Raw genomic sequence first — 18,528 nt, 5'->3', positions numbered from 1 at the left:
TATGACATTAAAACTTTTGTGAGTGAGTTTATGGAGTTTGTATGGTTATAAGGTAATTATAACAAGAAAGTATTACAGTATAAAAAGAGCATTTTATTTTTTCTTAGAGAAATTTGAAGGCTAAACAGATTAAAGATATATACATGTGGTTATATGCTTTTAATTTGTCATGCATAGATTACAAGGGTCTGTGACCGGTTTCTAATAGCAAACCCTCAAGCAGCAGTTTTCCACTGTCCTCAATGTAGGGTTGATACAGCCAAGATGACAGGTAGACCATTGAAAGATCAGCATTAGAAGTGTGGGCTAATTCCTGTAGTATGGTCTTCTTCAGCGCCAACTCCTGCTTGTATGACTCGTAAAGCTTAGAAGATACTTCAGCTGCCATGAAGAAGACAAAGAAACATGCTTTATGTGTATTTCAGATACCAATCTTTGCAAATAAAATGATTAGACATGGTGTTCTTCAGGGTTTACATTTGCAGGGTAAGCAGATGACTGGTTCAGAATGATCCCCACTCCTAAACTAATCAGTATATATTCATATTTTAGAACCAAACACATTATACCAAATTAAATGGGTAATTATGAGCCATTCTTTCTCTTACCAAACTGTTGAGTGGGCCATGTGTGAAACAGCGGTTCTGCTCTTCCTTTCTCTCCATACTGGAATGCCTCTAGTTCACAGATCCCACGCTCAGCATGGACAATCTTCTCCATTTTCGACAGTATGTTTGCCTTTGGTGAAACAATTAAGACTATGTAAAAATGGAACAAAAAGAAAATACTGCTAATGTTCCTTCTCCAAAAATGTACCATTTTCTCCACAACATCTTGTAACTTCACACATTCTTCCTCAAGCTCTTTATTGCTTTGTTTAAGATCCTCTGACAGGTCTCCAGTTGTCAAACTGCCTCCTTCCATCACCATATCAGTCTCGATATTTGATCTGGGAACAAAGATGACAGGAAACAGGCTAGATTGCGTACAAACGGATGTATATAAATACTTGGTTATATTTTAATTTATAGCACAATTTCTTTATATTTATAGTTCAATTGAAACATTAAATTTACTTTTTGTTCAGTCCCAGATTAACAATTTTAGTCGCAATTGTGGACCCCTCGTCATTTAATCGCTCCCATTTCAGGATGAGATTATGCCAATCTGCGGCGTTGTCCTTTAATTTCCTCGCACTTCCAGTCAAATTGCCTTTTTTACCTGGGGTCGTGGACTCCGACATTATGCATTTATTAGTATTATTAGTACAATGCAACAACAGCAGCTGAATTAGGTCGTGTTTTTCATCATATCGTAATCTATTAAATTATGCGAGCAAATTGCTTATTTGCAAATTCGTCTACTCTGTATGGTTGTCATTTAATTCCCGCATACAATCAAAGTATTTTAGTTCGTAACAATCAAAAACATCGCAGAACTCACGTGTTTCTCTTCTCTACTTCTACCGTTTCATCCTATGACAATTGCAGACTCAGAGTCCGTTAGTGCCACCTAACGGAACAGAGATTTCATTACATGCTGGCGGTAAGCACGCCAGCATGCAATTACTTAGTTTGAGTAATTTTGAGTAACCTAGTTTGATTAAAATAATGAAATAGTTGTTAAAATATTAAATCTGGATTTTAGTGCGGTACCTGCTCTTTCTCCTAGCCATATATGGTCATCTGTGTCACAGAAAATCCCTGTGATTCTGAATATAGTTTAGCTGGGGGATAAAAACGAAGGTAACTTTTCAGTGTGTGTCAGTAGCATAATATGTTTCAGTTATATAATATACAATATTATTTATGATGAATTAGAATAAAACAATATTTAAAATAGGTTGAAATGTTAATTCAATTTATATATATATTTTCACACATGGATCTGCATTCAATTAATTAGCTTCAAACATACAATATAATCCTTATTTGTAGTGAATAAAGATTACTTATTAAAATAAACATTGGGAAAATGATTGCATAACCACCAAATAGGTGGTGATGTGGATTAAGAATAGGGATTAAATAGGTTTTATAAATCGTCATTAAACAAAAAAAAGAAGAGGAAGTAGAATGCGCGCTCTTTTAGCGTCTGTTTCTGTTTCCATGGTGAATCATTGATTGGTCACTCTGTTGAGAATGTATTGTAATTTAACCGAGCGGGAACATACTTGTTGTCTGAGTTGTCTGAACTTACTCTGGACTTGTTTTTGTAACCAGCATACCTCGAGTAAGCAAGGTTTGGGTTAATTAGCCGAGAGTTCAAGATATGTGATGGTAATTTCCTCTCTGGAAGTCAGTTCGTCTTCTCTGGACATTTGCCTGTCTAGAGAGACCACCATGTTTGAGAGTCCTGAGTCCATTGATCACTACACCTGATTGAATGCAGGTAACGTTACGAGCTATACAATTGTTTAAATCTTTATTTCAGCCTTATATAATTTAGTTAACTCTTAGTTTGTTATTGTACCCCAGACCTCACAGTCACCTCCATAGACCAGAGAGCTGATTAAAATAGTTTTAGCCAGATTCAGATGGGAATATCAATGCTGATAATGTTTTACATTCTCTTAACAAAGCTTGGTGCTTTGCCTCTCAGGTAATTAACAGCCTTAAGTTTCCTGTGTTGCTGATATTTAGACTAGCAAGGTATGTGTTGGCCTGGTGTGTGCAAAAGACATATTGTTTAATTTGAAATTAAGATGTTGTTCTTGTCAATTGATTATTTCGGGATATCAATATCCTCTTCGCCTACTCTTCAGCTCCCTAGCATCAGCTTGTACAGTCACATGTGGCCCAATGCCTCTTTACACCTGTCTATAATCAAGGCATTTGCCACACAGAAGAACTATGACAAAGCAGTATTGAAATGTGTATACATTTAATAATGCATTACATTTGGGGGACATTTAAAAAGAAACAATGAAAACTACCACTGTATTCTAAAGACGCATTGTTATAGCTACTGTATTGTACTGTGAGAAGTTGTTCAGATTTTGTACATTGTACAGTTGTAGGCTACATTTTGGTTTAATTATTCCATATTTACAATTAATTTACATTGGCAATATTATATGAATGTAACAGAGGTAAAATAATGTATTCTAACCATGATTCTAACATTAAAACTATCTGTGATCCTCTGGACATTATAAAATGGAATGTGACATTTGTCTGGCTATCACCAGACCAAGCTCAATTTAAGATTGAACACTGGTCTGGGGAGTCTGCTCTGTATTTATGGAAGCCTGTTTCCACCACTAAATAAGAAAATAACAAGAGTAATTGCAACTTTTTATCTCACAATTCTGACTTTATATCACGCAATTACGAGTTTATATCTCAGAATTCTGACTTTATAACTTGCAATTGTAAGAGAAAAAAGTCAGAATTCTGAAATAAAAAGTTGGATAAGTCAGTCTGTGATTGGTTCTCGCAAAAGTGTAACGGAAGCAGTAGAAATGAATGTACAGGTTTCCAGACTGAGTTGTAGGGCGAAATCAAATCGCCGGCAGATCAGGCTAGGTTTACCCAGTCTAATGTCTCATGCCTTCTAATGGTAAATTTCCCACTGAGGTGATTTGTACATTTAATTTAGTGGATGGTTTGTATATTACTTGGCACCTAACTCAATTATTCTACAGTTTTATTTAAATAAAATATTTTGTTGTAGTTTGTAAAGGCATCTGCCAGGTAACAATTTTATTTCATCCTCAAAGCCAATTTTTACACACATTTGTTTTTAACAGTTCATTTTGGACCCTGTCAGCGGCTGAATAACATGCTGATACACTGGCCTTTGAATAGTAGATGGAGGGCCACATAATGTTCCTCCCTTTGTAATGTTACTTATATGGTGAGTTCATTGTTCAAATTAACATTCAGATTTATAAATATAAACCTTTGTCACATTTTGTTTCTTTTCACAAACATTGTGTTTTTAATGCACACAGGTGTAATAGATTTTTGGAGGAATCACACCGGTGACAGCAAATGCTGGGGTTGTGAGAGATTCCTCTATGGGCCTTCACTTTTGGTAGCCATGCCATGAATCTGCAGCATCGTGGCAGCAACCTTTCTGGCAGAAAGTCGATCATGTCAGGAACCTCAGAAGCTGCTCAGACTCAAAGCAGTGGTCAGTGGAACACTGGAAATGTTTTTTTCGATGTCAAATGTAGAGATGTTTTTCATGGAAAAACATCTCTAGATGAAGCTAGGTCGCTCTTCAGGCAAACCCGGATGACACCACAGCATCCTGTGCAGAAAGAGGGAAGAGATGATTATTACCTTCGACTTCACACCTGCAATAAAGCTGTGAAAGACTCCTGCATATCCATAAGGCCATCTTTTTTTTTTTTCAAAGCAACTGATTTTTCTGTTTTGTATGATTAAGAATCGCAATTGTCCTTCTTTGCTGTAATGAAATTCTCACCATCTGAGAAGCCTGGCTGGAAGCAGACATCAGCGTCCATCAAACTGAAATTGCAGCTGTCTGGGAAAAGGCTGTGATCATGGCAAACAGCAGCACCCCCAGCAACTACACTTCTGCCTGTGTCCTGTGGTACTCGCCCTTCATTGCTGTCCCTGGAGGCAACAGTTTGTCACAAGTTTCCTTTAATTTTGTCAATGAACATTGTCAGTTATTTAATGTATAATGTGTGATTGGTCACTAGAATTTAAGTCCCAAACTACATGTTTGGGAGATAATACATACCAGAATAGGTGTTGTAGAAAGAGCTTTTCAGGAGGTCCCCACACATAATCGATCAAGTTGACCTCCAGCAGCGTCGATCATCTGCCACATTAAATGATGCGCCAGCTCCTCATTGAAGAGGTCGTCGTTATGCTCCCAAAATCTGTGCATGTCTACGCAGGGTGAGGGCACTCTAAGACCATGATATACTTGTCTGGATGGTCCTGTGAGTCCACCAGCTCTATGATGTGGTGGAAGCTTGGGTTTTGATTGGCCATGACTGTCAGGGCCACCTCTAGAGGAGCTGGTCTGGGATAATCAGGCTAGAAGAAAGCTATTTATTTGTAATGGTTAGATGAAAGTGTTTTCAAATAAGGATTTCGCCCATTTTTAAATATTTGTGCTCTGTGATTTACATTAATTATGTTATAAATTGGAAAGAGTGACTGAGAGATGGCACAGAGTCTACAGTTGACTTACAAGGCTGATGTATTGCACATTCTCTGTATTTGCTAGGAATTTCATAGCCACCCGAAGGCCGTCCTTGCAATTGGTCCCTTCAAAGATAGAGCCGAATCCTCCTTCCCCATCTTATTTCTTATTATCTTATTTTCTATATAATTATTTTAATTGTACCTTTAATTACCTTATATTTATTCAGAAATATATGGAATATTTCTTTCACTTAAACACACAGAAAATGATATATAGTAGGTTTTCATAGTAAACACAGCCTCAATCCTCATGATCTTCTCACAGTCCCAGTCTGGCACATGCTGACAGACTCACTGGACTGTCCTAATCTTGAGGTAGGATGTCCTCCACTTGCTGGTCCTCGACAGTGGACAAGGGTTCTGATGATCATTGTCCTCTACATTAAAGATGATGACCTATAGAGAAGTCTAATCTAAAATGAAATACAGCATAATTGTTAATTTTTCATTTAGTCATACACTTCCAGTGTAGGGGATGGGTGTAACATGTCTAAAATAATGAATCAATTCTATACTCAAAATGTTATTGTGACTAGGTAACTTTTCAACCTTCATAATATATTTTCAAGACTCTTGTGATGATACATCGACTTACAATAGGTTGAATGACAAGTCTGCCATAGCTTGATGGGGTCTGTATCGTTTTTAATCGTACTTTTAAACTTCGGGCTTTAAAAACAGCTTTAATATTTTTAAAGCAGCACTTGTCAACTTTTGCTCTCGGGGTCCCCCTACAGTTGGGAAAAAATAATGTCCTCAACTACTGTCGTAAGCTCTGTCATCCTACAACAGGGGATGTCATCGCGCGTGCATTTGTTGACATGACAACCCTGATAATAAGTACCTACTTAAGAGAGTGTAATTTCAGACGTAATGTATAATACACAAATAGGCTACATGTACATGACGCTAGTTACCAGCACTGAAAAACTCTGGTTTTGGTTTACAATGTGGAACATTTATTTATTATAATTATTACAAAAGGAAAACTCACAGAATAAACAATGGCTGAAAATTGCACACGTGCCTAATAAAAATACTGCTGCAGAATATAAGATATAAATCAGTTCTCTAATGTATCCAAGTTTCTTGTAAGCAACCACTGGGTACACAAAATAGAGACAATATTAAACAAAATATGAAAGCTTATATTTAGATGTATAGAAAAAATACAAAATGTATACTTGTCAAGGATTTTGTAATTGTTTTTTTTGTTTTTTTCATCATTACTGTCCACTGGTATTTGAACTAACAGTAGGTGATTTTTATTCTGAAATTCTTTATCAACTAGACATGTCTTTAATGTTGGTCTGTGAATGTCCTCGTCGCTTGAGAACTTGCTTGTACAGGTTCTCGACCTCAGTGACCTGAGCCAGCAGTTGAGTTCTGCCATTGTTCTGAACAGAAAACATATGGATTTAGATTAATATAAACATGACATGGTAAAGAACATCACATATAGACAATGGCTTCAAAGTATAACACATATGAACATTTAACCACCATAGCTCTGTGTATTTTTAGTTCTAATGAGCACATGCCACATTCGTGTTGATTTATTCATGAAAAAACATACTGTAGAGTGTATATATACTTACCAGATTACTCAGATAACTATCTGTGTTTGGAATTGCTCGAACAATCTCAATTTTCATTTCCAAGTTCTGAATAAACTCCACCACCATCCCCATGAGCTCTACCACATATCTGTACACAGATTTATATTACATTAAACAATAATCAATACTGTAAGTACATATTTCAATACAAAAAGCATTAAAAACGAAACCGAAAAGCACATTAAAAGCCTCTGACCTGTGAAGATCAGCCTGAAGGAGCAGGTTCTGCTGACACAGTGGCTTTGTGAGTCTCTCTCGCAGGATTGTCTGTTCTCTCAACACTTCCTGCAGGTGGGAAGTGAACTGTTGCAAGGAAGCAAACCTTTGACCTTACAGCAAAGCAAACTCATTAGTAAAAATTAAAGTCTTCTAGTATAGAGCTAGAGAATGCTTAAATTCCATGTTGAAATGTCAATGTATGCGCACAATTCCGTTTCCAACACTTACTGAGGTAATGACTGTGAGTGACGTCTGCACCGTCTCTTTCCAGCTTCAGAAGCTCTAAATCCAAATTGGTCTAAAACAACATGAAGACAAATAGAAAATCTTTTCAGTTGTTTAGGGTTTCTTAATCAGAGAAGTCGTGACATTTTTTCATGGCTATAGTTTGTTTTCAACCTGATCAAGATCATGTCTAATTCTGCTGAGCTGCTCAGCTTCAAGTAAAGACGAGGAGAAGACTTCTGAATCCTGTGGGAAAGCATCGAGCTCCTCCTATAAGATTCATAACACAAATACAAAACATTAACCACCAGAACATTCTATAATCAATGTCAAAAAATAATATTCTCTTAGATTACCTGAGTCATAATGCCTGATGTTACACATCTGGCTAAAATCTTAGCAGCAGGTGTCACTGCGTATGTAACAGGGTCCCAGGGATTCATACGTGATTCCAGACCTGATGGCAGTAAAACAAACAATAACTCAATAGCCCTCACTATATTAAGCCCCGGCCGCCATCGCCACAGACTCTATACACGATGTGATTGGCCTGACCAGAGTTTGGTTTTTACAGCTCAAAAGTGTATTGAGAGTTGCTAGACGACACTTGGGCAGATTAGATTTGCTGCTGCTAGGGTGCGTCTAGATTTCTAGGCTAGTATGCAGGGACTTGATTTGGGGAACTGATTGTATCATTCTCCTGCCCTTGTGCCAGTAAGCACGTCATCAGAGAAAAGATGTGGTTAAAAGAGGGAGCTTTTTTTACATATTAAAAAAATACAAATTATTAACTTTGATTTCATGGTGACTTTAATTTCCAAATAAAGGGGGTCCGTGGTCCACTGCTGGACATTGAAGACATTAAAGGTCCACTATGTAGTATTTTTGCAGTAAAATATTCAAAAACCACTAGGCCGGTGTTATATATTTTGTTCAGTTGAGGACCTACAATATCCCAAATGTTTCCAACTATTTGTAAATTGTGAGAAAATTGCTATTTTAACTAAGGACCGGGATGTTTCAGCATAGCGTTTGAGGGAGTCGCCTGTCAATTGCGTCACATCTGCACTACCCTTGGTTTTGGGTTTTACTTGGCAGGAGCGCTTTACTCTTAGCAGTGTGAACAAGTGAACGCACGGAATAACGTCATGACATCATTTTAAACACACTTAAATTTATCTAATATGATAAACAGAGCTCCATTACCTCATAATCATAACCGGAAGAGCGGATCAGTGCAGGCGCCCGGCAAATAATTTCCGTCCCGTCATACTAAAAGTCCCGGTATTTGCGAGGCGGGTATTTGTTTAACAATCGCTCCAGCAGCCGTGCTCAGCTCCACAACACTCGGTCCTGCTCTGCTTTACACTATAGTCAAGTTAATAACCGCATGCATGAACGCGATTTCTGCCCGAGTCCTATTTTCCACCGGCTGTGAGGTGAAGACCACATGTCCCAAGATGCTATGCTCAAACTTTGCGTCATCAAACTACACATTTGTTTTGAATCGGCGCCCTCTAGTGGACAGAAAGTTGCATAGTGCACATTTAAATGAACTCAACTCTCGTAAAACATGTTCTAACCACTGATCTATGATCTGATCAGTGGTTATAACTAACAATGAATGCTCAGTAATATATACTTACTAAAGTAGAACTATATATATTCAGGTCCTTCTCAAAAAGTTAGCATATTGTGATAAAGTTCATTATTTTCCATAATGTAATGATAAAAATTAAACTTTCATATATAAGATTCATTGCACACCAACTGAAATATTTCAGGTCTTTTATTGTTTTAATACTGATGATTTTGGCATACAGCTCATTAAAACCCCAAATACCTGTCTTAAAAAACTAGCATATCATGAATCAACTAATTAACTCTAAACACCTGCAAAAGATTCCTGAGGCTTTTAAAAACTCTCAGCCTGGTTCATTACTCAAAACCGCAATCATGGGTAAGACTGCCGACCTGACTGCTGTCCAGAAGGCCATCATTGACACCCTCAAGCGAGAGGGTAAGACACAGAAAGAAATTTGTGAACGAATAGGCTGTTCCCAGAGTGCTGTATCAAGGCACCTCAGTGGGAAGTCTGTGGGAAGGAAAAAGTGTGGCAAAAAATGCTGCACATCGAGAAGAGGTGACCGGACCCTGAGGAAGATTGTGGAGAAGGACCGATTCCAGACCTTGGGGGACCTGTGGAAGCAGTGGACTGAGTCTGGAGTAGAAACATCCAGAGCCACCGTGCACAGGCGTGTGCAGGAAATGGGCTACAGGTGCTGCATTCCCCAGGTCAAGCCACTTTTGGGCTACAGAGAAGCAGCACTGGACTGTTGCTCAGTGGTCCAAAGTACTTTTTTCGGATGAAAGCAAATTTTGCATGTCATTCGGAAATCAAGGTGCCTGAGTCTGGAGGAAGACTGGGGAGAAGGAAATGCCAAAATGCCTGAAGTCCAGTGTCAAGTACTCACAGTCAGTGATGGTCTGGAGTGCCATGTCAGCTGCTGGTGTTGGTCCACTGTGTTTTATCAAGGGCCTGTCAATGCAGCATCAGGAGATTTTGGAGCACTTCATGCTCCCATCTGCTGAAAAGCTTTATGGAGATGAAGATTTGGTTTTTCAGCACGACCTGTCACCTGCTCACAGTGCCAAAACCACTGGTAAATGGTTTACTGACCATGGTATTACTGTGCTCAATTGGCCTGCCAACTCTCCTGACCTGAACCCCATAGAGAATCTGTGGGATATTATGAAGAGAAAGTTGAGGGACACAAGACCCAACATTCTGGATGAGCTTAAGGCCGCTATCGAAGCATCCTGGGCCTCCATAACACCTCAGCAGTGCCACAGGCTGATCGCCTCCATGCCACGCCGCATTGAAGCAGTCATTTCTGCAAAAGGATTCCCGACCAAGTATTGAGTGCATAACTGAACATAATTATTTGAAGGTTGACTTTTTTTTTGTATTAAAAACACTTTTCTTTTATTGGTCAGATTAAATATGCTAATTTTTTTTAGATAGGAATTTTGGGCTTTCATAAGCTGTATGCCAAAATCATCCGTATTAAAACAATAAAAGACCTGAAATATAAGTTTAATTTTTATCATTACATTATGAAAAATAATGAACTTTATCACAATATGCTATTTTTTTGAAAAAGGACCTGTGTATATATAGTTGCTATGTTTGCATTGTTATATTAATATAGATGCTGTATAGAAATATTACCTGCCGTTCTTGAATGCGGTGTCATCCGCCTGTTACTGGCAAATAAAACGTCTGTGTTGTTTCAATCTAACGTTACCACCGTTTGTAACTTCTCAATTTGAGCACTAGCTACGTATAAGGGGCGCAGATATCGTCAATATATGCACACACCAACACAGGAGTCATCGCTAACCTGAATAACAAGCTTATGATATACAGATCATAGAAAATGCAGCGTGATGCGCAATGCAACTTCCTTCATCGTGATCATGATCTAGATACAGTCTCAGGTCAGCAGATTCACAATTACCCACAAAGAAGAACAACGGTGCACTTTTATTTGTGGCTTAAAACATTTATGAATGAACTATAAAAAAAAAAGTCAATATATATGAGTTGCATAGAATAGTTTTATATACATGATTTAAATAATTTCAGAATTTGTCGAATCAGCAGACATTGAACTGTAGATCGTTTACTTTAACAGCCATTGCTGTTTGCGTAGGTCTGCTGCCATTCTGTAATTAAATAAAGGCATTGACTAAAATAGAAACAACACTTCCTGCAAAGTTAGCTATAGTTATTATAGTAAGTCAATCGAATTTATTATATTCGTGAATATTTTGATGAATCGTGATGCGGTTATATTTGACATGGTGCGGTAAGAAGCAGGTCACACAATGACAACAATCCAGCACAACAAACCCCAAATGCCACTGTGCTAAATTCACTTCTCGGGTCGTCTGAATTTGTTTCTCGAGGGCAGTTTGCGTTTATATTAATAATAAGAACAGTAAAAGTAATGTCGGCTGCGGCACGTATAGCAGCGCCGATGATGCTGTCCCGATTCCGCGGGGCTCTGGTCGGCTCGGTGTTGGGTGACTGTATAGGCGGTGAGTTTGAAGGCGCTGTGGATGTGCCTTTGGACCGAGTCCTTCAGCATCTCAGCGCTTTGGAGGATGAAACACGGGGCGACGGTGAGCTTTTTTCCGTTTTACATTTTATATCAGCATATTTACTCGAGTCATGGTACTTAATCTCTGAAATTACGACAGGGCCTTCTGCTGTGTACAATCACGTACTAATACACACATACACATTATATATATATACACACATAATACACACACACACACACATCCAATATTCACCAAATATGCACAAATCCAGTGGTTGGACAATAAAACTAAAACACTGGCCAATATATATATATATATATATATATAGTGTTGGAGGTTATTTTCACTAAGTTTACATTTCATCAGTAAGTTACATTTCATCAGTTAATTTTATACATCTCATCTACATTTTATCCAGGAATTCTTCAGTACAGTGATGATACAGCCATGATGCGATGCGTTGCAGAATCACTCCTCACCAGGATGGCGTTTGATGAACGAGACATGGCTAGAAGGTACATTACTGCTGGAAATGGCTAAAAGAGTCATTTTAAGCAAGTATTTGTATTTCCCTGATTATCTTGATTCCAGATTCGCAAAGGAGTATAACCTTGCTCCGGACCGAGGTTATGGCTCAGGTGTAATACAGGTACTGCGGAAGCTTGCATCGCCCCATCTGAAGGACGTCTTCCAGCCGGCACAGTCTCAGTTCGGCGGCCGTGGTTCTTTCGGGAATGGGGGTGCCATGAGAACAGCACCTTTTGCGCTGGCTTTTAAAAGTCGCAATGATGTCCGCAAGGTAAAAAGTGATATGACTGTCAAATCTAAACTGATCAAATCTAAGCATTTTGGGCTAAGTAGACTGGAAAAAAAGATTGATTTGCAAACAGCAATAGCTTTACACTATATATAATACAAATTATTATGTTTAAATCAAATGGTTAAATGTACTTAAAATAACAAATCCTATTCTTATATTAAAAACAACAAACACAACCTTGATTTTTTTCTATGTACACTCACCTAAAGGATTATTAGGAACACCTGTTCAGTTTCTCATTAATGAGATTATCTAATCAACCAAACACATGGCAGTTGCTTCAATGCATTTAGGGGTGTGGTCCTGGTCAAGACAATCTCCTGAACTCCAAACTGAATGTTAGAATGAGGAAGAAAGAAAGTTACTTTACTACTTTACTAAACTGCTCAGTTACTGGGATTTTCACACACAACCATTTCTCGGGTTTACAAAGAATGGTGTGAAAAGGGAAAAACATCCAGTATGCGGCAGTCCTGTGGGTAAAAATGCCTTGTTGATGCTAGAGGTCAGAGGAGAATAGGCCCACTGATTCAAGCTGATAGAAGAGCAACTTTGACTGAAATAACCACTCATTACAACCGAGGTATGCAGAAAAGCATTTGTGAAGCCAAAACACACACAACCTTGAGGCGGATGGGCTTAAAACGGCAGAAGACCCCACCGAGTACCACTCATCTCCACTACAAATAGGAAAAAGAGGCTACAATTTGCACAGGCTCACCAAAATTGAACAGTTGAAGACTGGAAAAATGTTGCCTGGTCTGATGAGTCTTGATTTCTGTTGAGACATTCAGATGGTAGAGTCAGAATTTGGCGTAAACAGAATGTGAACATGGATCCATCATGCCTTGTTACCACTGTGCAGGCTGGTGGTGGTGGTGTAATGGTGTGGGGGATGTTTTATTAGCACACTTTAGGCCCCTTAGTGCCAATTGGGCATCGTTTAAATGACACGGCCTACCTGAGCATTGTTTCTGACCATGTCATCTCTTTATGACCACCATGTACCCATCCTTACAGCAGGATAATGCAGGATAATGCACCATGTCACAAAGCTTGAACCATTTCAAATTGGTTTCTTGATCCTGACAGTGAGTTCACTGTACTAAAATGGCCCCCACAGTCACCAAATCTCAACCCAATATAGCATCTTTGGGATGTGGTGGAACGGAAGCTTCGTTCCCTGGTTGTGCATCCCACAAATCTCCATCAACTGCAAGATGCTATCCTATCAATATGGGCCAACATTTCTAAAGAATGCTTTCAGCACCTTGTTAAATCAATGCCATGTGAAATTAAGGCAGTTCTGAAGGCGAAAGGGGGTCAAACACAGTATTAGTATGGTGTTTCTAAGAATCCTTTAGGTGAGTGTATATTGTTTTTACTGAAGAACATAAAGTTCCTGAAACTTCTGGAATCACAAAATGAATTGTGGTTTATTTAATATATCAATAATCCAGTTTCTGTTTATGGAAAAAAGTTTGAAAACAAGCAGCTTTTGTCATAATTACAGAATAAATATTGAAAATATCTTTCGCATATATGGGGGAAGGGAGCTTTGATTATTGTGTTGGACATTTGCGGCCTTTGAGTCAGAGAGGTTAAGAACTGCTTGTTTAAATGCTTCATTTGGCTAATTCGGACTGTCCCAGGCTAACATTCTGTCCTTGTCTGTTTTTGGCAGTACTCACAGCTTGGTGCAATGTTAACACACTCATGCTCTCTGGGCTACAACGGGGCGGTGTTGCAGGCCCTTGCTGTCCATCTTTCTCTCCAGGGCGCTTTGGCTCTGCCGAAAGAATTCATCAACAAACTGATCGCAGAAATGGAAGAGATGGAAAAAGATGAAACAGCCCAGCTTGATGCTAAAGCGTGAGTAAGCCCATCAAAAATATGAACTTCAGTTGTTTCATAAAGGGATAGTTCACCCAAAAATGCAAATTGTGTCATTTACTCACCCTCATGTTGGTTATAAACCTGTGGAACATGAAGAAGATATTTTGAAGTTTAAACCGTTTTTGTCCAGGCATCGTTGTCTTTGTTTACTATTATAATGGTAAAAGTTTTTGTGATTTGAATAAAGGCTGAAATTAAATGTAAATATTATATATTTATATATATTTGTATATAAATATTATAATATTTCATAACTTGAATGAAAATTTTAAGTTTAACTTAAAACTAAAAATATAAATAAATGAAAGTTAAATAGAAATATAAAAAACTTAAACTAATAAAAATGTAAACTAAACTATTATACTATAATAGTCTATAATGTAATATGTTCGAATTACATTGAATTTAACTTTGACTGAGTTTATAAATAAACTTTATTTTTCAAAATACGTTTACGTTGGAAGACACTTGGCAGACATGGATTAAACCCATGACCTTGGTGTTGCTAGTGCATTGCTCTACTGTTTGAGTTACAGGATTTTTGACTGAATTTCCCTTTAAAATATTATTTTTTTTATGGAATATTTTAGTGTTCATTATAAATTATTTATTCATCTACATTTTAAAATTCATTTCCCTCCCTCTTATTACGACATCTCTTTTCTTCACTGATAACATGTTTACTGGCGCAAGGGCGGGAGTCGGGACAACCTGTCACACACATGTGATCATAGCAATAGCAAACCACAATCACAAAATCAAGACCCCCCCTAAATTTGATCTTATTTGAGAAGATATTACACCCAAATATACATCACCATAAGGAAGAAAAGACTATCGCAACTTCCGTTTCATGCTTTAAGAAGAGTTATCTGACCCACTATGTTTTATTCCACAGACTCAATTTATCGGAGTTCCCATATTGCTCACGTTTGCACAAGGTGAAAGAACTTATGGACAAAAATAGTGTGAGCATTGAGGAGGTCATATCTGAACTGGGTTAGTATTGATTTGACATTGATAATGGCATTCTGCTGTGTTTTTCTTGTAGTTGACACTCATGTTTTTTATTAGGAAATGGCATCGCTGCTTTACAGTCTGTACCCACCGCTATCTTCTGCGTGCTGCATTGTTTGGAGCCCCGGGACGGGCTGCCAGAGCAGTTTGGGGGACTGGAGAGGACAATAGCCTACAGCTTGGCTCTGGGTGGTGACACTGACACCATTGCTTGCATGGCAGGGGCAATTGCAGGGGCACATTATGGCATTGACTCTATTCCACAGAGCTGGCAGAAGAGCTGTGAAGGGGTGGCGGAGGCAGATGATTTAGCGCATCGTTTGTATGATCTTTACTGCCTTCCACGGTTTGAAGAGGACAGGGGGACAACAAGCTACAAGAATAATCAACTGCACAAACACGACAGTGATCAGCACACCACAAAAACTAACTGACCCACAACACGGCCATATGCAACACATGCAGCCACACATAAGAAAAACACTTCTTGGGCCATAGTGTCAAATGCACTCAATAATAATATACCACCATCTGTGTTTATAAAATTGTGAATCTTCAGTTCAAAAATGTTTACAATAAAAAATAATGGTATCATTTCATTGGTACTAATGTTGCAGGGTTTTTTTCTTTCTTTCTGTCACATTTAAAATGGTTCTAAAAACTATATGCAGTGGGGTTTGTAAGTTCACCAGTGCATATGTTTTTAATTTAATACTAAATATTTTTTATTACAATTTATATGATCACTTATCAGCATAATTTGATTTTGAATACACACTTATAAACTGCCTTTTTACAAAAATGGCTCCCATGTAAAGTATTTAGTACAGTACTTATTTAGTACAGTATTTTTGTTATTTTAACATTGTCAGTTTGTTTATTAACATTAAAAAAAAAATGCGTAGGCTAGGAGGGGATGCACATTGATTTCCATTGTGTGAAAGGAAGTACAACTACTTCAAGCCACTTCAGGTGAATTAAAAAATCATATAATGGCCTGTGGGCAAGTAGGGAAATTCAAACTTGTAATAAATAATGTGTATATATTTAATAATGCGCTGCATTTGTTGGACATTTAAATATAAACAATGAAAACGACCACTATTTTAAAGGCACGTTGTTATAGCTACTGTATTGTACTGCGAGAAGTTCAAATGAGTATCAGTTTTTGTCTCATTATCCCATATTTAAAATTCATTTACATCGATATTATTATACAAAGGTAACAGGTACAATTGTTGATTTTTAAAACTATCTGTACTACCTGGACATTATAAAATGGAATGTCTTCAAATGGTAAATTTCCCACTGTGGCAATTTGTACATTTCATTTAGTGGGTAGTTTGTAGGCTATGTCTTTCTTTTAAATTATTGCTTGTCACCTAAATCGGTTTAATTTAAAGAAAATATTTTGTTGTAGTTTGTAAAGTCATCTGCCAGGTAACGCAGTATTTCCTCCCCAAAGCCATTTTTACACACATTTGTTTTTAACAGTTCATTTTGGACCCTGTCAGCGGCTGAATAACATGCTGATACACTGGCCTTTGAATAGTAGATGGAGGGCCACATAATGTTCCTCCCTTTGTAATGTTACTTATATGGTGAGTTCATTGTTCAAATTAACATTCAGATTTATAAATATAAACCTTTTTCACATTTTGTTTGTTTTCACACACATTGTGTTTTTAATGCACACAGGTGTAATAGATTTTTGGAGGAATCACACCGGTGACAGCAAATGCTGGGGTTGTGAGAGATTCCTCTATGGGCCTTCACTTTTGGTAGCCATGCCATGAATCTGCAGCATCGTGGCACTAAGCTTTCTGGCAGAAAGTCGATCATGTCAGGAACCTCAGAAGCTGCTCAGACTCAGTGGAACCACAGTAGGAACTTCCAGGACTGAACGAAGAGCTGTCACATGACCTCAGACAAGAGTAGCAGCTTTAGGTGACTCCATTATTAGAGTATGATTGGATGATCCAGTACTCAACTAACTATATGTATACACATCCCAAGGCAAATGATAAATATCGCCTCAAGCCAAGACTCCAGACGCAACCGAGGCCTACCAGTCCTGCAAGGCGCTAAGGCTGCAAAGGATTGTGGTGCTAACTTAACTAACTAAAACTAAACCATTTAAAAAACAAATGTACACATCTCTGCTGGTGAATAGTTCCAGAAGACACTAAAATAATCGGCTCAAGCCAAGGCACCAGCTGAGGTCCGTCAGCACCGCAAGACGCTAAGGCTGGAGAGATGGAGGCCTCCATTCAGGCACAAGGCTAACCCTATTCTCCATGACTTACTTCAGGACCTAAAACAGAATCAGAAATTAGACAAAAATATTTCATGAGGTATTTAGTATTGCAGTATATGACGACGTACTAAATTTGCCATATTTCAGCAGCTATTGAATGTCTTATTTTAACTTACTTAAGCCTGTCATGGAAAAACATCTCTAGATGAAGCTAGGTCGCTCTTCAGGCAAACCTGGATGAAACCACATCATCCTGTGCAGAAAGAGGGAAGAGATGATTATTACCTTCGACTTCACACCTGCAATAAAGCTGTGAAAGACTCCTGCATATCCATAAGGCCATCTTTTTTTTTTTTCAAAGCAACTGATTTTTCTGTTTTGTATGATTAAGAATCGCAATTGTCCTTCTTTGCTGTAATGAAATTCTCACCATCTGAGAAGCCTGGCTGGAAGCAGACATCAGCGTCCATCAAACTGAAATCGCAGCTGTCTGGGAAAAGGCTGTGATCATGGCAAACAGCAGCACCCCCAGCAACTACACTTCTGCCTGTGTCCTGCCTTGTGACAACAGTTTGTCACAAGTTTCCTTTAATTTTGTCAATGAACATTGTCAGTTATTAGTTGTATAATATGTGATTGGTCACTAGAATTTAAGTCCCAAACTACAAGTTTGGGAGATAATACATACCAGAATAGGTGTTGTAGAAAGAGCTTTTCAGGAGGTCCCCGCACATAATCGATCAAGTTGACCTCCAGCAGCGTCGATCATCTGCCATATTAAATGATGCGCCAGCTCCACATTGAAGAGGTCGTCGTTATGCTCCCAAAATCTGTGCATGTCTACGCAGGGTGAGGGCGCTCTAAGACCTGTAGATAGCCTGATTCTGATTCTGTCAGGAGGATGGGACTCTACCTTGTGGTCGGTGGTGTTAGTGGTGAACGGGGATTTATTTACCTCGTCCTCATGCACACTCACCTCCTTTAGCTGCTGTCCCATAATCAACACGCGATAAACAGAAAAACACGCTGTAAACACTAGAACACAACTCTTTCCTCGACAAAGTAAGGAGGTGAGATTCACGCCTTTATAGTCACATTCTGAAACTATTGGTATTGATCTGGGCTGATCAAAACTGAGAGGAGATTTTTACAATTAAGTAAACCAGAAAAGTTTGA

General features: G+C 38.3%; 3 protein-coding genes and 2 long non-coding RNA genes across 5 annotated transcripts; 2 read left to right on the top strand and 3 right to left on the bottom strand.

Annotated features, from left to right (window-relative positions):
• Positions 1–72: 72 nt before the first annotated feature.
• On the bottom strand, positions 73–1,437 carry cinp (cyclin dependent kinase 2 interacting protein). Its single transcript, XM_067455272.1, has 4 exons — positions 1,077–1,437; positions 817–949; positions 609–738; positions 73–381 (listed from the first exon to the last, which is right to left on the bottom strand). Exons 1-4 carry the CDS (start codon positions 1,241–1,243, stop codon positions 179–181), a joined length of 633 nt encoding a protein of 210 aa, XP_067311373.1. The 5' UTR covers positions 1,244–1,437; the 3' UTR covers positions 73–178.
• An 853-nt stretch (positions 1,438–2,290) lies between these two features.
• On the top strand, positions 2,291–4,327 carry LOC137090598 (uncharacterized). Its single transcript, XR_010907911.1, has 3 exons — positions 2,291–2,391; positions 3,752–3,858; positions 3,956–4,327. It is a non-coding gene; the product is annotated as an uncharacterized lncRNA (long non-coding RNA).
• A 1,795-nt stretch (positions 4,328–6,122) lies between these two features.
• Positions 6,123–10,721, bottom strand: LOC137090597 (HAUS augmin-like complex subunit 2). Its single transcript, XM_067454554.1, has 7 exons — positions 10,485–10,721; positions 7,609–7,709; positions 7,427–7,522; positions 7,256–7,325; positions 7,005–7,137; positions 6,788–6,896; positions 6,123–6,586 (listed from the first exon to the last, which is right to left on the bottom strand). The coding sequence occupies exons 1-7, from the start codon at positions 10,507–10,509 to the stop codon at positions 6,473–6,475; spliced, it is 648 nt and encodes a 215-aa protein (XP_067310655.1). The 5' UTR covers positions 10,510–10,721; the 3' UTR covers positions 6,123–6,472.
• Positions 10,722–10,916: 195 nt separating this feature from the next.
• Positions 10,917–15,709, top strand: LOC137090595 (ADP-ribosylhydrolase ARH3). Its single transcript, XM_067454553.1, has 6 exons — positions 10,917–11,440; positions 11,781–11,877; positions 11,954–12,161; positions 13,867–14,054; positions 14,977–15,077; positions 15,153–15,709. The coding sequence occupies exons 1-6, from the start codon at positions 11,266–11,268 to the stop codon at positions 15,527–15,529; spliced, it is 1,146 nt and encodes a 381-aa protein (XP_067310654.1). The 5' UTR covers positions 10,917–11,265; the 3' UTR covers positions 15,530–15,709.
• Positions 15,710–16,924: 1,215 nt separating this feature from the next.
• On the bottom strand, positions 16,925–18,528 carry LOC137090599 (uncharacterized). Its single transcript, XR_010907912.1, has 3 exons — positions 18,041–18,528; positions 17,529–17,938; positions 16,925–17,409 (listed from the first exon to the last, which is right to left on the bottom strand). It is a non-coding gene; the product is annotated as an uncharacterized lncRNA (long non-coding RNA).

This window comes from Pseudorasbora parva, chromosome 10 (genome assembly GCF_024679245.1).
Source record: "Pseudorasbora parva isolate DD20220531a chromosome 10, ASM2467924v1, whole genome shotgun sequence".
In the NCBI taxonomy this organism is placed as follows: Eukaryota; Metazoa; Chordata; class Actinopteri; order Cypriniformes; family Gobionidae; genus Pseudorasbora; species Pseudorasbora parva.
The sequence above is the reverse complement of the archived record's forward strand: the minus strand, read 5'-3'. Positions and strand labels throughout refer to the sequence as shown.

Excerpts from the sequence above, each read along its gene's own strand:
- LOC137090597 (XM_067454554.1), bottom strand. The coding sequence starts at position 10,509 with ATGACACCGCATTCAAGAACGGCAG. Across the intron at positions 7,523-7,608 it reads CATCAGGCATTATGACTCAG|GAGGAGCTCGATGCTTTCCC; the intron begins GTAATCTAAGAG and ends TGAATCTTATAG. Across the intron at positions 6,587-6,787 it reads ATAGTTATCTGAGTAATCTG|AACAATGGCAGAACTCAACT; the intron begins GTAAGTATATAT and ends TTTTCTGTTCAG.
- cinp (XM_067455272.1), bottom strand. The coding sequence starts at position 1,243 with ATGTCGGAGTCCACGACCCCAGGTAAAAAAGGCAATTTGACTGGAAGT. Across the intron at positions 950-1,076 it reads AATCTGGGACTGAACAAAAA|ATCAAATATCGAGACTGATA; the intron begins GTAAATTTAATG and ends CTTTGTTCCCAG. Across the intron at positions 382-608 it reads ATGGCCCACTCAACAGTTTG|CTGAAGTATCTTCTAAGCTT; the intron begins GTAAGAGAAAGA and ends TCTTCATGGCAG.
- LOC137090595 (XM_067454553.1), top strand. The coding sequence starts at position 11,266 with ATGTCGGCTGCGGCACGTATAGCAGCGCCGATGATGCTGTCCCGATTC. Across the intron at positions 11,441-11,780 it reads GGATGAAACACGGGGCGACG|GAATTCTTCAGTACAGTGAT; the intron begins GTGAGCTTTTTT and ends CATTTTATCCAG. Across the intron at positions 12,162-13,866 it reads GTCGCAATGATGTCCGCAAG|TACTCACAGCTTGGTGCAAT; the intron begins GTAAAAAGTGAT and ends TGTTTTTGGCAG.